The 21,067-nt window shown below is 42.5% G+C and overlaps 1 protein-coding gene and 1 non-coding gene across 2 annotated transcripts; one reads left to right on the top strand and one right to left on the bottom strand.

The window, feature by feature from the left end:
• The first annotated feature begins 1,802 nt into the window (after positions 1-1,802).
• Positions 1,803-1,906, top strand: LOC121433893. The gene has a single exon (XR_005972370.1). It is a non-coding gene; the product is annotated as a U6 spliceosomal RNA (small nuclear RNA).
• Positions 1,907-6,635: 4,729 nt separating this feature from the next.
• Triml1 (tripartite motif family like 1) lies at positions 6,636-15,259 on the bottom strand. Its single transcript, XM_041632555.1, has 6 exons — positions 14,834-15,259; positions 14,415-14,510; positions 12,521-12,751; positions 10,698-10,720; positions 10,422-10,519; positions 6,636-7,174 (listed from the first exon to the last, which is right to left on the bottom strand). Exons 1-6 carry the CDS (start codon positions 15,257-15,259, stop codon positions 6,636-6,638), a joined length of 1,413 nt encoding a protein of 470 aa, XP_041488489.1.
• Positions 15,260-21,067: the final 5,808 nt, after the last annotated feature.

Below are 21,067 nucleotides of genomic sequence, written 5' to 3'. Positions count from 1 at the left end.
TAAGCTGCATGCATCTGGCCTCTTTTCTGGCCTCTCTCTTCCGGTTGAGAGATTTGTTTTCTGATCTCTGTTCAAACAGAGGATTCTACTAAATAATTCTAATAAATAACCATCTATTTCTCAATTCTGAGCAACTGTGGGATTTCTTTTAAGCATCCATCCACAGCGAAGCGCTGAGTTAGATGCCCAGTGTTGCCTAAAACCATCATGGAGGAGCATGTCTATGAACCTAGGATGTGACAGGTGGATATATATGTGGATCAGAAACCTAAGCTGGATTCTATGAAACTCTGACTAAAACCAAACAAAACAACAACAAAGCCAGAAAGGTCAACAGATCATAGACCTCAGACTTCCCTCTTTAGGTCTTCCATGGCTGCGGTGTAGGCCAGGCTGCCTCTTCCACATTTCCTAACAAAGAGACTGGGTTGTACCTTTTTTCTGACCATGTCCTGGGTACATAGATGTGGCCACAGGGAGCCACCTTGCTAAAATCAACCCCCCCCCCCCATAATGACACAAAGCGGTCAGGTGTGGCAGTTAAAAGATTGATCCATCTCATTCCTGTTCCAGAAGACCTTAGTCTAGCATTGGTTCTCAACCTATGGGTTGAAATCCCATTGGGGGTCAAATGACCCTTACACAGGGGTCATTGAAGACCTTCAGAAAATACAGATTCTACAATATGATTCATAGCAGTAGCAATGCTTTAGCTATAAAGTAGCAATGGAAACAGTTTTACAGTTGAGGATCGCCACAACATGAGGAAGCATGGCAGCCTTAGGCAGGCTGAGAACCCCTAGGAAGGGACATTTTAGCTCCAGGGTGACCCCTGTGCCTATATCTAGACCTCCTCTTTCCACTTACTCTCTCTGAACAGACCTGTTTTCCACCCGGATTTCAAAGACTTTGGGTCCCTCTTTTAATCAAAAAAAAAAAAAAATTAAATATCCTGTCTTCTACACTCCCTCTTGGTATGTTGCACAGGGACTCAAACTATGCTGGAAGACAGCCATGGCTTTTGGTTTTGGGGTTTCGGGTTTTTGTTTTTTAATTTTTACCAAAGCACAATTTCCATACAGAAACTGAGCATTTAGATTTCCAGCCCATTGCCTTTTTCCAGTCTGAACAACAGACGACGCAAGCCGTGCCAGATAAAAACAGCATTGCCAACACCTCTGAGGAGACAGCACATTTAACAATTACTCTCTAAAATACCTCATAAAATTTTAACTGAATCCAGCAGTTCTTCAGATCTACTGAGAAGAAAGACAGACTCTTACATCGCTAGCTCCAGAGTCTTGAGAGCTCAAGGGAATAAAGTAATTTCAACCTTTAGGACACGGTGTGCGGCGTGGCTCTTGGTGTTTACATTACTTTAAACTGTTTTTTGATGATGTTCATTAATTTACAAGAACACATTATAAAAATATAACCGCATAGATGTAAGAGTAGCATGAATCCTTCTAGATTAGCCAGGAGGGTCTCTTGGTTTCTCCTGGAGGAAAATAGACTTGTGTTGGGATAATATCTCAACGCATCAGGCTGAGGTCTTCCCGTGAGCTTTCTGAAGCTCTTCTCTGAGAGTCTACTTCAAGGACACTGGTGTCCTGGAGTGACAGAAACTAAGAACCCTGAAAAACCACGTAAAACTCTCTTCTGTAAACAGGGCTTGAAAAACAAGCAACTAAATCCAGGAAGACAGCGAGGGTTGAGACAAGAAGAAGGATAATTTGAAGGAGAGGGACACAAACCGAAGGGAAAAGGAGGGGAGCCAAGAACTCCTATGAAGATTCTCTCCCGTGCTCGCTTTGGCAGCACATATACTAAAATTGGAACGATACAGAGATTAGCATGGCCCCTGCACAAGGATGTCACGCAAGTTCATGACGCATTCCATATTTTTTTAGAAAAAAAAAGAATCTCTCCCTACAACAGGCCCCTCACCACACTTGTATGCATACTCCCCAAACACACAGAGAGAGAGAGAGAGAGAGAGAGAGAGAGAGAGAGAGAGCGCTACCCTTGCACTATTCAGACTCTTGTCTCTCCAGAGCACACTATGTATTGACTTTCCATACTGATGGAGGATAGGAAAATCACACCCATTGCCAAAAGCTGTACAGAAAGCAAACACGGAACTCTTTAGTGAGAGGAAGGGGACAAGGGAAGAGTGGTCAAAGAGAAATGAGGTCTGATGTGAGCAAAGTCTAAGTGTACACACGTGTAAACATGTCATAATGAAACCGGCTGGTTTGTATACTAATCAAAAGCTTAATATATTTTTAAAGATGCATTTATTTAATGTATTTTGCTTGCATGTGTATATGTGAACCACCTGTGTTCTCGGTGCCTAGGGAAATCAGAAGAGGGCATTGGACCCCCTGGAACTGGAGTTACAGAGGGTTGTGAGCCACCATGTGGCTGCTGGAAACTGAACGCTGGTCCTCTGCAAGAGCAGCAAGTACTCTTAACCTTTGCACCATTACTCCACCCCTGAATATAATTTTGAGAGAGAGAGAGAGAAAGAAAGAGGGGGGGAGGGGGAGAGGCTCCTCACCAAAACAAAGTCTAACATTATGTGGTAGAGGAAATTTCCCTTTAAACTAAGACTTGTGCTTCCTTCATGACTGTTGAAAACACAGTGAAGCCAAGGAATAGCAGCAATCACACCATTTGAACTGGAAGGAAAAGAAAGAAGAGACAACTTAAAGAGTAATAGCTAAAACGCCAAAGAATTTTCCAGAAATTTTCCCAATGTACAAGGAAGAAAGAATTACAATCAGGCCTGATGTGGTAACTCCTGTGTATAGTCTCTGCACTGGAAAGCTGAGGAAGAGGATTGTCAAAACTAGAGGTCAGCCTGGGTTCTAGAATATGAGTCTACCTCAAAATAAGAAAACAATTTCAAAATTAGAATCATGGACTCAAATCAACAAGCTCTCAAATGCGATGATCTAGGTCTGTTGTCTAGGAGGGTTTCAGGGACTGGCAGCCTGAGGACTGTGGGGGAAGGGGGAAGAGCCAAGGCATCTAATCAAGGAGCCTGGGATGCCTTCATCAGCACTGTGAGATATAGGCAGCAGTCTGGCTGCTGGGGATGACAAAGAGTAGGGAAGGATGGATGATTGACAGTTCCTGAGTTAAGGAGGTGATGTTCTCCGCACAAGTGTAGTTGTTTGATGGTTGCCTTTGAGGCAGACATTTCAAGCTCATTTTTACTGAGGAGACTGAGGCACAGGAAGATAGAGAAATCAGCCTGGGGTGGTAGAGTAAGTAGGCAGAGAGCTGCAGCTGGAGGCTAGGGTGCTTGCTGCCCGGCCTCTCTACCTTATTTTTGCACCTGGCTAACCAGAAATGGATATACACAAAGGTAATAAGCGTCAGGCCACTCCTTTGCTAGAGATTCTGACCCTATTTTATTATTGGTAATTTTTTTATTATTAATCTTTTAAATTATTTCATTTGCATGAGCTTCGAACCTCATAAAAACTTGCTTCATACCAGAAGCCAATTAAAATCTATTACAGGGCATCCTAGACAATGGTGAGTCTCTCCTCTTCTCTCTCTCTCTCTCTCTCTCTCTCTCCATCCCTCACCTCCTTCCTTCACATCTTCGAAGCGCTGAGATTACAGTTGTGTGCCACTATGCCTGCTTGGTCAAAAGGACTTCTGTAAAATATGAAAAACTAACCCACACGTTCTTTTTTTTCTCTTTTTCTGACTTTTACTGTGTTCCCTCTTATATGCCAAATGATTTGATGCCATTTTCTTTCTTTTTTTTTTTTTTTGTTTTTTTCGAGACAGGGTTTCTCTGTGGCTTTGGAGCCTGTCCTGGAACTAGCTCTGTAAACTAGGCTGGTCTCGAACTCACAGAGATCTGCCTGCCTCTGCCTCCCGAGTGCTGGGATTAAAGGCGTGCACCACCATCGCCCGGCCTTGATGCCATTTTCTATATTTTATGAATATCCTGTGCTTTTCCTGAGTCTTTTCTGAAAATTTTTTTGAAGTAATCACTTGCAGGGCCGAGGAAAACCAACAATATAGGTGCTTCTCATTTTTCCAAGGAGCAGATCACTCTGTGAGAGTCGAAATGCTTCGTGAAGAATCATACTCCAAGTTTTTACACTAAACCTTCTGATTTTGTCTTGTCTTGTCTTGGGTTATACATATGCTTTTCCAGACATGCTTTCTCTATGTAGCCCTGGCTGTCCTGAAACTCTCTGTAGACCAGGCTGGCCTTGAACTCGCAGAAATCCACCTGCCTCTGCCTACTGAGTGCTGGGATAAAGCTGTGCACCACCACACCAGGCAGTCCTTCCTGGAAGATGGAACAGAGGGCATACTCTTCTCCTTGCCTAAGATTTGTGATTTCTGCTCCGTTAGTACAATGATGAGTAAAATCCTTGGGGCTACCTAAGCCTGTTTGGAGCATCTGTACAGGGCCATGGGGTCTGTCAGGCACCGTTTGGCTTGCAGAAAACACACCTGGGGATCATTAGACACACTCAAAGATTTGTGTACATTTGGAACAGCTACAAATAGAGCTATTCTAAATGTTCACAGTAAGGGAATGACAACAGAAATTGGAGTCACCATCTCTGTGGGACAATCGATTAGTGCTCTGGGCTGTTAACCAAAAGGTTGGTGGTATAAGCCCACCCAGGGACAGCCTGAGTTTTTGAGGGTCACTTTCTAGGGCTGGAGAGATGACTGTCTTCCTGCAGTCCTGAGTTCAATTCTCAGCAACCGCATGGTGGCTCACAATCATATGTAATGAGATCTGGTGCCTGCTTCTGGTGTGCCAGCATACATGCAGGCAGAATACTGTATACAGAAATTGGCAAGGGGCCAGACATGGTGCTGCTCACCTTTAATCCCAGAGGCAGAGAGGCAGAGAGACAGAGAGGAAGAAGCAGGCAGCAGGAGGATACACAAGTTCAAGAAGAGCCTGGTCTACGGAGTAAGTTCCAGGATAGCCAGGAGTACACAAACCCTGTCTCAAAAAAAAAAAACTATTTATTTTGATAGTAAATGAGAAAGAAATCTGACCGTCACTAAATATGATGCCACCCCAGTCATCAACTGGGACTATGTATGGTGACAGAAGGAAAACGCAAATATAAACACAGAGAAGCGAGTGTTTTCTAGCATCTAAAGCTGGTTCTTCATATCTGTTCCCTCCCTTTCTGGGGCACAAAGCTGAAATGTATCACACTAAAAGAGAAAGTATATTTAGGTCGAGGAAGGGGACGATCGTGACCCATAATACAAATCCTTTACTGACTTCACGTGGGTCTTGCACGCTGAGTAAATAGAGTTTGTTTTGTTGATGTTGTTGTTGAAAAAAGGTCCCATGAAGCCTAGGCTGGCCTCAGACTCACTGTGTAATCAAAACTGAATTTGAATTTCTGATCCTCCTGCTGCCTCCATTCACACTGTGATTACAGTGATCACAGGTATGTACCGCTGTGCCCGGCTCAAGAGTAAGTCTCTCTCTCTCTCTCTCTCTCTCTCTCTCTCTCTCTCTCTCTCTCTCACACACACACACACACACACACACATCTAGTTTCTATTTTAGACAAAACCCATGACATTTTCCCCCTGAAAACCTTTAATTAGGCAGCTGTGTGGTAGTCAAGACCTATCAGTTGACTTGTCTTTTCTGTGACATTATGATTGGTGACATTCTTCAACGTAAGGTAGATTTCTATTTTTAAAAAGAGGGACAGAAAAATGCCAAAGGTTGAGACCACAAAATGGGATTCATGTCTGCAGGCCTCTTTTTAGCAGGTGGTATGACCACTCAAAGGAGTTCCGTCTGAACTCACTGTCATCCCCCCAGGCCCTGGCATTCTGAGATGGCAAAGGCTAACATCCACCTTCCAGGGACGAAAAGACTTCTGCTCTCAGAAAGTTATCAAGTATAGCCAACACCCACAGTGAAAACCCCAAGCCATTTGGTGTCCATTGCCTTAATAGGTTTATTGACCAGACCTTTATCAGCAATAATCTATAGAAAATTCTAGGCTCTTAAGATAATAGTAACACTAATCGTCTGATGATGACCATAGCAAATCTAAACGGCATCCTAAACTTGTAAGCCTTCCTGGGGATGAGTAGTTCAAGCCTTGTGGGAAAACGTAGGTTTCTAGAGGAGGCTGAATCCTAAGTCTCCATCACCCACTCTAGATGGAGGAACTCACTCTTGAGGGGACCATGCAGATAAGCATGTTATCTATACATGTTAGATAAAAACACAAGATGCACGGTGCTAGAAAAGCAAATAAACAGACTGAAAAAAATGATGTGTATTTTTCAACCTGGCCTATGCCAGACTGACAGGTCAAAGAGGAGTACGTATGTTGAGTGGCCAGCACACACAGGGTAGCTCAGTGAACAGACTGGGTTAAGTCAGGGTATCGGCTTCTAGTTCTTGGTGTTGAATAGATTTTTAATTGACTCTTCATCGCAGAACTGGGTTGGTGGGAAGTCTTGGGGGAGAAAGGATTTTCTTTTTCTTCTTTTTTTTTTCCTTTTCAGATTATTTGATTTGTGAAGGTTTCTGAATGCACTAACCATCTCAATGATTAGGCTGGTCCTTGCTCTGTCTTCAAAGGTTCAGGGCACATCCCTCAGATGTGACAGATGATAAGAGGGTCTGTGTTTGTTCCTTCATTTGGAAGACAAGGGGAGAAGATGGGTCTGAGAGCTTCATGGAAAGAGGTCGATGGGAAGCTGTAAATGAGGGACTCATCCGTCACGTTGTAGAATGCTATATGTCCAGACTCATAGTCCAAGAACACACCGACCTTATGCACAGGCTCTCGGACATGCTGACCTTTCAAAGGTGATGAAACCCAGAGACTGTAATCATCACCGATTTTTAACCCTATGAGTGAGAAGAGGTCCCCAGGGGGTTTGGGGAGATTCCCCTTTCTGATCACAGAGTCCTTGCAGATGCCCACTTCCCACTCAGTCTTCTTCCCCACTTCCACCTCCCAGTAGTGCCTCCCACAGGTGAAGATCTGAGCTCCCAACACAGTGGCAGACTGATCGAATCTTTCTGGGTTGTCAGGCAATTGCTGTCTGGTTCCTCCATATTTCACACTTTTCAGATCATCTGACAAAACTAGGTAGGCATTGGCTGTGGCTGGGTCTAGAGTTACATCTGCTGCAAGAAGAGAAAAGAATGAATGGTTGGACATCCTTGGAAACCACCCATATATGTTAATATTAAACTAAATCCTTAATAGCTAGCCCTATTATTATTTATTTGTTTTTGAGATAAAACATAACTAAGCAACCCAGGCTGGGTCTTGAATTTGGCAGTTCTCTCCTGTGTTAGCACCTTCAGTGCTGGGATTTAGGCACAACTACCAAGCCCAGCTAAATCTATTCTTTAAATGTAATTTGGGTGTTAGCTAGGCAAGCAATTCCAGCACTTATAAACCTAACACAAGAGTGTATGAGTTCAAATCCAGCCTGGACTACAAGGTAAATAGAAGGATATCCTGGGCTACACAGCAATATCTGGTTTCAGAACCAAGATTGAAGCCAAACTGCTCCACGTAGTGAGTTCAAGAGCAGCCTGGTTTATAGTATAAGACCCTATTTCAAAATAAACAAAAATGTTTTTAAATGTAATTGAAGTAGATCTGCTGAGATAGCATTCTTTAGAAAAGAAAAAAGTCCACCCTAGTGGTAGTGACACACACCTTTAATCCCAGCATTTGGGAGGTATGGGCAAGATCTCTGTGAGTTCCAGGACACCCTGGTCTACAAAGCAAGTTCCAGGACAGTCAGGGTTACAAAGAAGCCCTGTCTCCAAAAAAGAAAAAGAAAGGAAGAGAGAAAGAGAGAAAGAAAGAAAAAAGTCCATCTCTAGTTAGACTTGGTGTCATGTGTCAGTAATCCCAATATTTAGGAAGTTTAGGCAGGAGGACCGCCATGAGTTTAAGGCTAGCCAGGTATATATAATAAGACCCTGTCTGCCCCCTTCGCTATCAGAAGAGATAGAATAGTCACATGCAGAGACTCTGCACACTTGCCAGGGTTAGAGGAACCTGGAAGTGTAAGGAAATTGGTTTTCTAGAGAAGACAGTTTCAGAATTTAGGTTATCTGTCCATACAAAGATGCCCTTGCTGTTAGCCATAGCAGAATTTTTGCAGTTGGAAAAGAGAGAGACATTAACATTTGCTAATTAACATTTGTTAAATTGTTCATTAACATTTGTTGGACTCTTTCTAAATGCAAATCCTGCTTTTCTATGTATTATTGCATTTCATCATTGTATCAATCATAATTTTTCATGTGTATGAAATACATAATATATATGACTATAGTTTTATTAAATATATATGTGTGTATATACATATATAAATATATACATATTGGCTAGGTATGGTGGCCATATATCTATAATCTGTGCACTCAGGAGGTGGAGGCAAGAGAAGCAGGAATTTAAGGTCATCTTCAGTTACATAGTGAATTGGAGGCCATCATGGGTTCTATGAGACCTTGTCTCCATTATTACAATTAATTATTATTTAATTTCTAAAAAATGTTATAGAGATATAACTCAGGGACAGAGTACTTCTTTAGCATCTACAATACACAATGCCCTGGGTGCAATCCCCAATGCTGTAATAATTGTTGTAATGATAATAAAAATTTAAAAGTTAACCCAAGCCAAGATGGCACAGGCCTGTAATCCCAATACTCAAAAGGCTGCAGCAGGAAGATGCCATAACTTTGAGGTCAGTCTGGGCTACATAGCATGACTCTGTCAAATAATAAATAAATAAATATAACAAGGGCTAGAAAGATGACTCTATGGTTAAAAGTACATGATGCTCTTCCAGAGGTCCTGAATTATATCCCCGGCACTCCTATCTGGTGGCTCACAACTTCCTGAAATGCCATCTCTAGGGGACCTAACAGCTTTACCCTTCTCAGGTACCTGAATTCATGTGTACCCTCCCCCCACAGGCCCACATAAATACACACAGCTAATAACAAATATTTAAAAAAAAAGAAAATCAATTTGAAAGGAGGCCTGGGGGCATTGCACTGTTAGTGGAATGCCTGCCTAATGTGCACGAAGCCCTGGGTTCAAACCCCAGCACTGCACAAAACCCGGTGTGGTTAAACAAACCTGTGGTCACTGCACTCGGGAAGTGAAATTAGGAAGATTAGAAATTCAAGGTCACCCTTGACTACACAGGCAGTTCTAGGCCAGCCAAAGATGTATGAGGCCTTGTTTAATAAATGCATGACAATTAAATAAAAATAAATTAAAAAGAAAAATAAAATCCTTAAGAGGTCAATTTTACTAAGATTACAAAATCATTGCTTGTTATAACAGCAAACTTCTAATTCCTATTTTTCAGTGCACCGTGGTCAAATGCAGCTTTGTGTGTGTTAGCACCAAGGTGACAATGCCATAAAGCATATGTGAGCTACTGGGAGCACTTTATCTCCACGCACCTGTGAGGAAGTCCATGAAAGGCTCCAAAATTTCACTAACCCCAGATGGGATCATTGGCCCTCATTGAAGCAGGCAAAAAAGCAGGCAGGTTTAGGACCCCATTTGGTTTTGAGTTGTTCCCATATAGACCCTCCTGTAATAATGTACTTGGACATTCTAGTTCCTTCATCTGCATGCACTGTGTACACACCCCTTCTCCAATCAATGCACCTAGTAACTTCAGGACTCCCCCATCCCAATATGAATCAGGCTACACATACCCCCATCTTTGAATAATGGTGTTAGTTTACCGTTACAGATAACAATCCAACTTAGACAGCTTCTAGTCAAATATATTCCCAGAGCATCTAGGTGTGACAAATAGAAAGACCTGCCTCAAACAAAGAGTCAAAGACTTAACCCAAGGTTGTCATGTGACCTCTATATCCATTACATGGAACATAAACCTGTGTGTGTGCGCGCACACGCGCACACACACACACACACACACACACACACACACACACACCACTGCCTGCCTGCACACAAAGATTAAAACAAAAGCATTTAAACCAGCGTTTATCCTAACAGGAAGAGAGCTGACAAAGCAGGATCCTCTCCGTGAGGATTATTGTGTGTGGCGTGTGTGGCGTGTGTGGTGTGTGCATATCACAGAACGAGGTGACAAAAGCAGGCAAAAGCAGGACCAAAGACCTAGTCACAACAAGCAGAGCCTCACAGAACAGCAAGCAAGCTCTCTGCCTCTTGGCTCGAGCACAGGCAGTGTTTGTAACTTGGTGCTCAGCACGAGTTCAGGGATACTGGACCTGGGACCCTTGTATCAGAATATTTTATGGTAGAAGAAGCTGCCCACGAGCTCAGTGGTGCCCAAAACATGTGCTGAACTTAACTATGGAAATCCCTGGACGTGTGACAAGGAGGTGGACTTACTGCTGAATTTTCTCAGCATCTCCCTCATCCCAGTGACACGGCACAGGCTCAGCTCCGTGACGGTGGTCTCTGGACACTGGAGCAACAGTGACTCACACCTTCCAAGAGAAAAGACAGCCTCATTCTCTCCTTGACGCATGCTACATGGCCTGGTCCAACCTCATGATCCATATCATCTCTCCCCAACAACATCCACATCCTCATCCCCACGTCATCACCATTTCATCAGTACTAGATCCCTATGTGCCACATGCTGGAGATGTGATAGAAACCTACCGATCCATGGCTCCTCTGACTTCCTAAGGAAGGAAAGACAAGAAGGTTACTAGCTGCTCATGTCAATCACTAGCGAGCACCAAATCCATTTTCATCACAGTCTTTTGGTAGTTTTACACAATCTGCTTCCATGGTCCTAGCACACCGCGAGAGGGTGTGACAGACAGGGCAGAAGAGTATAAAGTCCCAGCTTCTCCTAAGGATGGGTTTTGATGAACATGAGGTAATTCTCACACTGACCAAAAAATCATTTGTTCTCTTTTCACATCCATGCTTTTGATTTTTTTAAAAAGAAAATAGCATCTTATTTGTATATAGGGAAAGTGACTGGCCACAGCACAAATATGGAGGTGAGAAGACAGCTAATGGAGTCTGTCCTTGTACCACATGGATCCCAGTCATGGACAGAATTCAGGTAGTTAGCCTTGCTAGCAGTGACCTTACCCACTAAACAATCTCTTGTCTCTTAAAGTCTTTGTTAAAATGTGTTTTAACTTTGTTTGCATAAATTCATTATGCATAATAATGGATTGCATCCTGACACTTTTACACGAGGATATAATATATTTTGATGTATACATATATGTAAATAAGGGGTTTTGATCTGTCCTCTTATTCAACCCCTTCCTCTTCCCAGTGTGTCGGCAATTCTACTCACATTACCTGTTTGTTTGTTTATGACCCAATGAGTTTAGTTAGGGTTATTTATGGGGGCATGGGTTAGAGATTATGTACAAAACATGGGCATCTTACTAGTGACTACCTCATTGAAAAAAATGTCTCTCCCACCCCTATGCAACCATTAGCAGCCTATATATGGCTCAAAGAACACTGGGACTTCTAAGTCCCTTTCTCTTGTTCATAATGAAGCCAAATAATAATGTCATGTCCCGGGGCTGGAGAGATGGCTCAGAGGTTAAGAGCACTGACTGCTCTTCCAGAGGTCCTGAGTTCAATTCCCAGCAACCACATGGTGGCTCACAACCATCTGTAATGAGATCTGGTGGCCTCTTCTGGCCTGAAAGTATACATGCAAGCAGAACACTGTATATGTAATAAATAAATAAATCTTTAAAAAAAAATAATGTCATGTCCCAGAACCGGAGATGACTTGGCGAGACTCAGATGACTCAGAAAAATGACTCAGCGAGAGCTGAGACCAAGTCTATGCTCTGTTTTTTGATGTCGTTTAGTCATTCAGAAGACAAAGAATTAGACAGCACTCTGCAGAATCTGAGCGTCAGTGAACGTGAAGCTGAGGTGGTTCTCATGGCTTATGACTGGGATATTATGAGTGCCATACCTTAGGGAGGAAGTAAACAAAGATGGAACAGTGGGCTTGGCACAAGGACACATGGGTTCTGCCCCCTCTTAGCTGTAGGACCAACAGATATCCTTAACTGCCATGAGTCTAATTAGTAAATATTTGCTACTCCAGATCTGTTTTGTAGATGACAATCACTTCTAGGCTGTGACACTCTTGCTCACCCTCCCCAGATCTTTGAGGAGACTAAATTGACCATCCACACTAGCTACCAATAAATAATGAATTACTAAACAAAGCTGAGTTTGCACAGGCAGCTCCAGAAGAAACTACAGTCATCTCTGAGCTTGTCTTTTCCCCCTTTGTTTGATTTCTCCTCCTTTTAAAGAATATATCATATCCAGAAAAATCAATTCCTTAGGAAAACTACTTTTGACGCAGAACTTATTTTTCAGATGAAAACCGGAAAATATAAATTCCTATGGATTGAAATACTGCGGGTCACTGTGCATATTTTTTTCCTTCATTTTCCCTGTCATCCTCCTGAATTTTGCCTCACCTCAAAAGACTCTAAGGTCAAGTTTTGACAGGTGGACTCTATCCGTCCGATCATCTTGTTGAGGCGTCTGACTTGCTGGGTCAGGTGGATCTCATTGTCTCTCAGTTTCTTCATGTTCTGTTTCTCCTCCTTGTCCAGCATCTGCAGCTGCAGCTGTTCCTCCTCCTTCAGAAACTGGTGCATCTTCATATATTCCGACAGGACGACTTGCTTACACGTCTTTGTCTCCTCCTGCTATTGCATGTGCACATCAATGCTCGAGCATGCTCGTGCGCTCGGGCCTATGCACGCGCACGCGCACACACACACACACACAATGTTAGCAACAGAAACACTCCTAGAACGCATACCTTATATTGACTAGGTGGATAAAGAGCAAAGTTTTGAAATATGTGTACAGCCACAGTAATCAACACTATCAGATTTTCTAACCTAAGAACTGTCTTTTCTACTGCAAACGGACCAAAAAAAAAAAAAAAGGAGAAAAAAAAAGAAAAAAGAATTACAAAGTCTGACATGTAGTAATCAGCACTGTTTGAAAATATAAAATTAAAAAGTTTGGTCTCTTGCTTTTTGTTTTGTTTTGTTTTTAGAATCAGGGTCTGGCTATGTAACTCTGGCTGTTCTGGAACTTACTATGCAGCCTTGAAATCTCAGGGATACACTTGCCTCTGCCTTCAGAGTGTTGGGATTAAAGGTAAGTGCCACTACACCCGGTAAAAATAAAACGAAATTTAAAAGAGGAAAAAAACTGAAAAGAAAATTAAAATTAAAAGGAAACATGTATTAAAATAAATGAAACTCAAAAAGAGTAAACGTGAAAGATGAATGTGTACATTATTAGACATATATTGATTTTAAAAATAAACTTGGCATCAGATAACATGCAAGGAATACATCACAAAAAGTTACCATTACGTTCTAGATCTAAGCTGACGTGGTGGCACATGAATGTAAAACCAGTACTCTGGAGGCAGAGGCAGAGGCAGAGGCAGGAGGATGGACGCAAAATTTGAGGTCAGCCTGTTCATCTACACAGCGAATTCATGGCCAGCCAGGATCATTCAGCAAGATCATGTCTCCCAAAACAAATAAGATAAAAGAACTCAAAGTCTGTCATGAATGGTAGTACAGCACACCTGAAATTCCAGCACTTAGGGGGCCTAAGACAGGAAAAGGTAAATCATGAGTTCGAATCTAGCCTCGGTTACTCAGGGAGAGGATGCCTCAAATGAACAAAAGTCCTCAGAGTCTTTGGGAAATTCAAATATTCACTTCAAATGCATGAGGAAATAGGTAGGTGTGTGTGTATGTGTGTGTGTGTGTGTGCACTCGCGCGCTTGCGCGCGTGGTTGTATACACACACACACGTGCCTCCCACAGAGTTAAAATATTTGTCCTATAGCTTTTATGTAGGTTCTGTCCTCCCCAGCCCTAATATCTACACTGTGCCATATTAAACATTTAATTCTTCGCTTTAACTGCTAGGCAATTGAAATCCAAATCTGTGACTAACCTTAGGCATTCGTTCCAGTACAATTCAATCTACTATTATGCCATTATTGTCCCTTCTGCTTTACTTGCTTTTAATTTGCATACAGTTTTTCCCTAAGCATTTGAGAGACTCGCTTTTAAAACCGGCTTCCATCCTGTCTTTCAAATCTGTTGCTTGTATTTTAAATAGTATTAATCAGATTCATCACAGCAGCTAACCAAGGAAGATAAAGAAGGAAACATAAATCTACCTGGGATGAGAGAAGTTGAGCAGAACTGTCCTGTCCCCAGGCGAATAAACAGAGCCAGGCAGCCCCAAGGCAGGACTCACAGTGGTCCTCTCTCCCTCATGTTTCACCAGTCATCTCACACACAAGCCCAATATCAGACAGACACTGACCTTACACAGCATCACTCGCTCCTTCTCGTGGTTCAGTATGGCCTGAGCTTCCTTCTTCTTTTTCCGTAAAAGGTTGATGATGTCCTGGAGTTTTTCCTGCAGTAGAAAGAAACCCCTTGGCAGAGTACCCGATGGTGAAAAGATCAGGAAAACTAGTCACTAGATACTGTGCTCTTGTATGCTGTAAAGATTTGCCTCTCATATTAGTTTAACAACACGTTGATTGGCCAGTAGCCAACAATTAGAAGACGACTGAGACTCTCAAAGAAACGGTGGAAGTAAGATCCAAGCGCCAGTGTGTGATGTGCTATTCTGAAGATATATGCCCATGGCTATCACCAACAAAGACCACTACTATGAGAATTAAGGGAAAGGACCAGTTCTGCGCTCTGAGGTTGCCACTGAGCAAGTCAACTTACTTTGTGTTGTTCCTCGGCCTCGTTGGAGAAATATGCCCTGTTCATGCCATGACTTTGTGTTGAGAAATTAACTACACTCTGTTCATCATCAGAGAACACCCTGCTGGCTCCTGGCGTTCTCCCACAACTGCTCTGCTCATCCTCACTCTGCAGGACCTGAGATCTCAAATGCCTGCCAATGCTAGCCAGTCTCCCCAGTCGCTCATTGGCTTGGAAATGAGGGGCTCCCAAAGTCCTCCAGCACTCGGGACAAGATAAAGGTGTGTTATGCTCCTCCCAGCTCTTGAGGAGACACATCAGGCAAAAGCTGTGCCCACACTCGGTGGTCACCGGACTGTTGAAATAGTCCAAACAGATAAAACAGGTGAGCTCTTCCCGAAGGCTCTCCATCAAATCTGCTGTGGATATCTTCTCTTGGATGGACATCACGACAAGGCGACACTTCTAGTCTGGGATCACAAGAGTCCTCTTCGGTCACAACTGGGTGATCAGGTGCTGTGTTGTTGTTACAAGAAACTCTAGCTCTCCTCTGGGCCTGATTACACCAAATGCTATGCGCTCTCCAGCACAAAGCCAATTGTGACTTAATGTGGAACTCCTGCGCACCGACTCATCACCAGCCCCAAATTTGGATTTGAATCACTTCTGCGCATGCCACACGCTAGATGCTGGGCATCCAATATAGTTGGGATTTTGTAGTTAGTTCCTGTACATAAGTGCCATGAAACCATTCAAACTTATAGGTTTGGGGCACAGAGGATTAACTAGTTAGTGTAAATCAGAACAAAGACTCTGGCAGCCTCTGCTCCCTGAATAGGAAGTCTGCTTTAAATCCTTCAGGAGACCGCACTCAAGAAAATTAACTAGGAAAGAAGATATTGCAACTTATATTCCTTTTATCAATAAACTCTTTTTTTTTCTGCTTGACAAAAGCTTAAGTTTTCGGCACAGTAATCAGGCGCTCAGTACATTTGTTTGATAGTACTCATCCTAACAAAGGAAGAACTATACCACTGAACTATTCCTTGACCTTTGGCGAACAATGAATTAACTCTTAGACTTACCTCTCAGCCCTGAAAGCCCACATGCTCACTCATCCCTCTGCCATCAAAAGTAGTTCAATTGATATGCTTAAACGTTACCTCAAGAGACCTTTGCACTACGGGATGGATAGAAGTAACTATATCTTGGCATAATTTTGTTTGCTGGTTTTTACCTTCCAGTAATGATCAAATGAGGGATAAACCACCTTATTCTCTTTCATTTCTTACTTGGCAGGAATCACGTGGGCAGACATTTTTCTTTTGGTCTATGAAAAAGGAAATGTATGGCATTCTGTACAGTGACCTCTATGATTAGTGCCAAGTGCTGTATAAACTCACAGTGTCCTATGCTCATGAGTCCTTCTGTTCATGCCCTTCTTTCATATGCTATTTGCCAGAAAGTGTTTTATAAGCTCCACTCGGCTCACCAGACTCTGTTTATATTCTTGACCTGTTGCTCTCTGGCTTGGCAACCTTCTGCAGGCCTATATTATCGAAGTTATCCCATTAACCTTGTGCTCTGACTTTTTTTTTCCATTTTTTTATTGAGAAAAGGAGAAAAAAAAACAAGTTTCCACCTCCTCCCAGCCTCCCATTTCCCTCCCCCTCCTCCCACCCTTCTCCCCCTCCCCCCACCCTTCTCCCCCTCCCCCCACCCTTCTCCCCCTCCCCCTACTCCTCTCCCCATCCCTCTCCAGTCCAAAGAGCAGTCAGGGTTCCCTGCCCTGTGGTAAGTCCTAGGTCCTCCCCTCTCCATCCATTTCTAGGAAGGTGAACATCCAAACTGGCTAGGCTCCCACAAAGCCAGCACATTATGTAGGTTCAAAACCCCGTGCCATTGTCTTTGGCTTCTCATCAGCCCTCATTGTTCGCCATGCTCAGAGAGTCCAGTTTTATCCCATGCTTTTTCAGTCACAGTCCAGCTGGCCTTGGTGAGCTCCCAATAGATCAGCTCCACTGTCTCAGTGGGTGGGTGCATCCCTCGTGGTCCCGAATTCTTTGCTCATGTTCTCCCTCCTTCTGCTCCTCATTGGGACCTTGGGAGCTCAGTCCAGTGCTCCAGTGTGGGTCTCTATCTCTATCTCCATCCATCACCAGATGAAGGTTCTATGATGATATGCAAGATATTCGTCAGTATTGCTATAGGATAGGGTCATTTCGGGTTCCCTATGCTCTGACTTTTAAGAATTGGTACTCTTTTCCCATTCACTTCCAATAGAATTTTAGGTGTTGTCTTATCTTCAACAATGACTAACCAAAACTCACCTTTCCAAAGTCATTGACCCATCACTTCTCAGCCTGGTGGCGGAGATCCAGGGTGAAGACATTGATTCAAATGTTTTAAACATATGTCTTTTATACACCATTTTCAATAATGAGGCTTTAACCAAACCATCACAGAGTTGTGTTATTGTCCCCAGCATTTGAGGTGGCATCAGTGAGGCACCATAAAAGCATTATGGCTGAGGTGACTTTCAAGCTGCTACATGAACACAGCTTCCACACTGTTAGGAATTACAAGCCAGAGTCTTCCAAAAATAAATTGGCAATAACTCTAAATTAAATGCCATTCTAGGAAAAAAGATTTAAGAAATGCTACCAGCATTCGATGTAATTCACACCCCGCCCTAGGAGGAGTCTTTGGAACGAGTCTCACAGTTGAATTGGAGTGCATCACAGAGCCCACATTCCAATCTGGAATTAGGAGACTGGCATGTTCTGCCTCCAATTCACACTACTATTCCATTGCACGTCCTTCTTCCAAATAAACACCTGTCTTTTATGAGCTTCATAAGATAATACCTGTGCCAGACAAGATCTCCTGAGTAAACTGGGGGCATGGGGACCTTGGGGGAGAGATTGAAGGGGAGAGGGGAGAGACAGGGAGGGGAGCAGAGAAAAATGTAGAGCTTAATAAATGTCAATTAAAAAAGATAATACCTGTGCCTTCTTCATTTATGACCAGGAGAATTTTTTCCCCATATGTTCAGAAATCAACATAAGGAAGTTTTTCTTTTTCTTTTCTTTCTTTCTTTTTTTTTTCTTTTTTTTTTTCTTTCGAGACAGGGTTTCTCTGTGGTTTTGGAGCCTGTCTTGGAACTTGCTCTTGTAGACCAGGCTGGACTCGAACTCACAGAGATCCTCCTGCCTCTGCCTCCCAGGTGCTGGGATTAAAGGCGTGTGCCACCACCGCCCGGCTCATAAGGAAGTTTTTCAATGAAGTATGATGAACCATGCCTATAACTCTAGAACTCAGGGGGACTGAACCATGATGATTGGTGGTTATAGGCCAGCCTGGACTACATGGCAAGGTCCAAGCCAGACTAGCCTACAGCACAGTGAGACTCTCTCTGAAAACATTAAAAGAATGTTTGAAATGGATGACTAGGAGGAATCACATCACTACACAGTTGCAGTCTTCTACTCTGCTGAAAGTAGAACAATCTTACACCCAATAACCTTCCACAGATGAAGATGCAAACCCATGCTCAAATGAGTCAAGCCTAACCCTTATGCTTACTTAGGTTAGATCAAAATAAGAAACGTGAATCTAATCCTTCTACCAAAGAGGTCATTCCCTTTGGTCAGCACACTGTACTACGTCTTGCTGTTGACTTTAACATAAAAAAATTCCAATTATCTCAAATAAATGAATTATCTCTGATGGAATCAGAAGTGGACAACTGTCATTGAGGTATGAGGGTTACACCCACTGGTGATGTGGGATTTCCCTCTGTATGCTGTGAATATCATTGGTTAATAAAGGAACTTCTTCTGGCCTATACAAGAGCTATAGGGGAACGGAGCTAGGTGGGGAAAACTAAACTGAATGCTGGGAAAAAGGAGGTGGAGTCAGAGAGAAGCCATGAAGCCACTGCCAGAGACAGGCATGCTGAAACTTTGCTGGTAGGCCACAACCTTGTGGTGATGCACAGATTAATGGAGATGGCTTAAATTAAGATATAAGAGTTAGCCAATAAAAAGCTAAAGCTAATGGGCCAAGCTGTGTGATTATTTCAGGGCTAAGTGGCCGGGAACTAACTAGTGGCCTCCTCCAACACACTGGCACAGCTCTTCCTTGGAAATTGCAGACTTTATTATTTTTTTTAAAAATATTTATTTATTATGTGTACAATATTCTGTCTGTGTGTATCCCTGCAGGCCAGAAGAGGGCAGCAGAGCCCATTAGAGATGGTTGTGAGCCACCATGTGGTTGCTGGGAATTGTACTCAGGACCTTTGGAAGAGCAGGCAACGCTCTTAACCTCTGAGCCATCTCTCCAGCCCTGCAGACTTTATTATTTCTCTAAATACACTGAATCGGCAGGCTCTGTTCAGAGATGTGGCAAATTCAGAGTGATCCAGCTCTCCTAAAGTGTCCTCCACAAACCTTCAAGGCACTGTGTCATGACTCCTGCCATCAGCACCTCAAGTATCATCCTTTTGCAGTCTCATGTCTGTGATGAGGTAATGCTAGAGATATCCCATGGTGACAACTGCCACCCAGATTTGGCTAAGGTTGGAAGTGTAGAGGAAAATAAATAGAACTTCAAAAATACAATAAGTCCTTGCATATTGGGGGGATAGTGGGTTAGATTGAGCTTATTTGGAAAATACCTTGTACCTAGTTTTAAAAATATAACTGTCATTTCACGTCAGTGTGGAAAAGATAGATTATTCAACAGATGATTTAGGACAAGTGAGTATAGCCATCTGGAAAAGTAAAGTTGAATCTCTATAAGCAACTTGCCCAATATGTATTCCACATGAAACCCTGTGTGGGGGGGGGCGCACATGTTTCTCTCAATTATGAATTTCAGCTTACTTTGCTTTGCATTGCTTTGTCACCGCATTGACTTACGATTCTATTTTATTTTATATGTGTTTGTATTTTATACCAGGGCTGCTTTTTTCTACTTTGCCACAATGCTTCATTCTAGAAATTTGTAGGACCCTGGGAAAATAGATTTATAAAATAAGTATGCAAATTCAAATATTTAGTGATGATAAATCATAACAAAAAGTGTTTAAGCAACTCTACCATACATACCATTTTTGCTATTATAAAAGATAAAAACAAATTTTCTTATTAATTAAATGGATGTGCTTGTTTATTTTTACATAAGGAATAAATCTTAAGTAGATAATTGGTAAGGCAGGGTTAGAGTATGTATGATGTTTTTAACCATTTATGCATTTATTTATTCTGTTTTTTGCTTTGTTTCTGTTTTATTTTGTTTTGTTTTTTAGAAGCTCATATGGTCCAAGCTGTCTTCAAACTTGCTATGTAACTTAGGCTGGCCTTGAACTCCTGATCCTCCTGCCTCACCACTCAAGTTCTAGGATCATAAATGTGCAGATCCATTCAAAGTCTGATCAATATTTTTGATTTTACAATCATCAATTTTGATAATACCACTTTGCACGAATAATACAAAAGGGGAGAAATGTGCTTAGGGACATTTCAGAAATTGTTGAAAATTCTGCCCTAATCCCACTTAACCACTAAGAAATGGATGCCCCTGAGGAGCTGTGACACCAGGACCATAAGCCACATTACTGTAACTTGGAAACTCCAAGAAGTTAAAGGAATGATGCAACATGTTTGTGGAAGTGCAACCAGAAGATTGAAATCCTTATCCAGGATCTGTGGCACACTCATGTAACCCCAAGGTCAGAAGGCAGAGGCAGGGTGATCGCTCCAAGTTACAGTCTAACCTGGGCTATATAATGAGTTCCAAGCCAACCAAAGAACCTTGTCAAGAAAAAAAAAAAAACTTATTGAGATTTTGTGTTCACTGTCTGGATGTCAAGTCCATGCTAACTACAGCTTCCCATTGTAAACTACATGTCTGCATGCTACATTTGGACACACCGTCATCCTCCCTTCAGAGTTGACTCTCACAGTGCAGTAACTCCCCATCTTAACTCCAAGTATGAGTCCCATTGGAAGGGAAAGAAGCAGAGAGAGAGAACTCCTGTAGGTTTAGTTTTCACTCTTTATTCTTTTGTCTTTGGGGGCCAGGGTGGGGGCGTCACCACCAAGCTCCCAAATAAATTAGATATGGAGTCTTATTTCTTATAAATAGCCAGCTTTAGCTTGGCTTTCTTTTTTTAAAGCCTGCTTTTGTTAAATTATCCCACTACCTTTTGCCTCTGGGCTTTTTCCTTTTCTTGCTTCTGTACATCTT

The sequence above is a fragment of the Microtus oregoni genome, unplaced genomic scaffold (genome assembly GCF_018167655.1).
Source record: "Microtus oregoni isolate MIOR12 unplaced genomic scaffold, Mior012 000041F_ref0000270, whole genome shotgun sequence".
Lineage (NCBI taxonomy): Eukaryota > Metazoa > Chordata > Mammalia > Rodentia > Cricetidae > Microtus > Microtus oregoni.
This window is presented reverse-complemented; position numbering and strand designations above follow the sequence as displayed.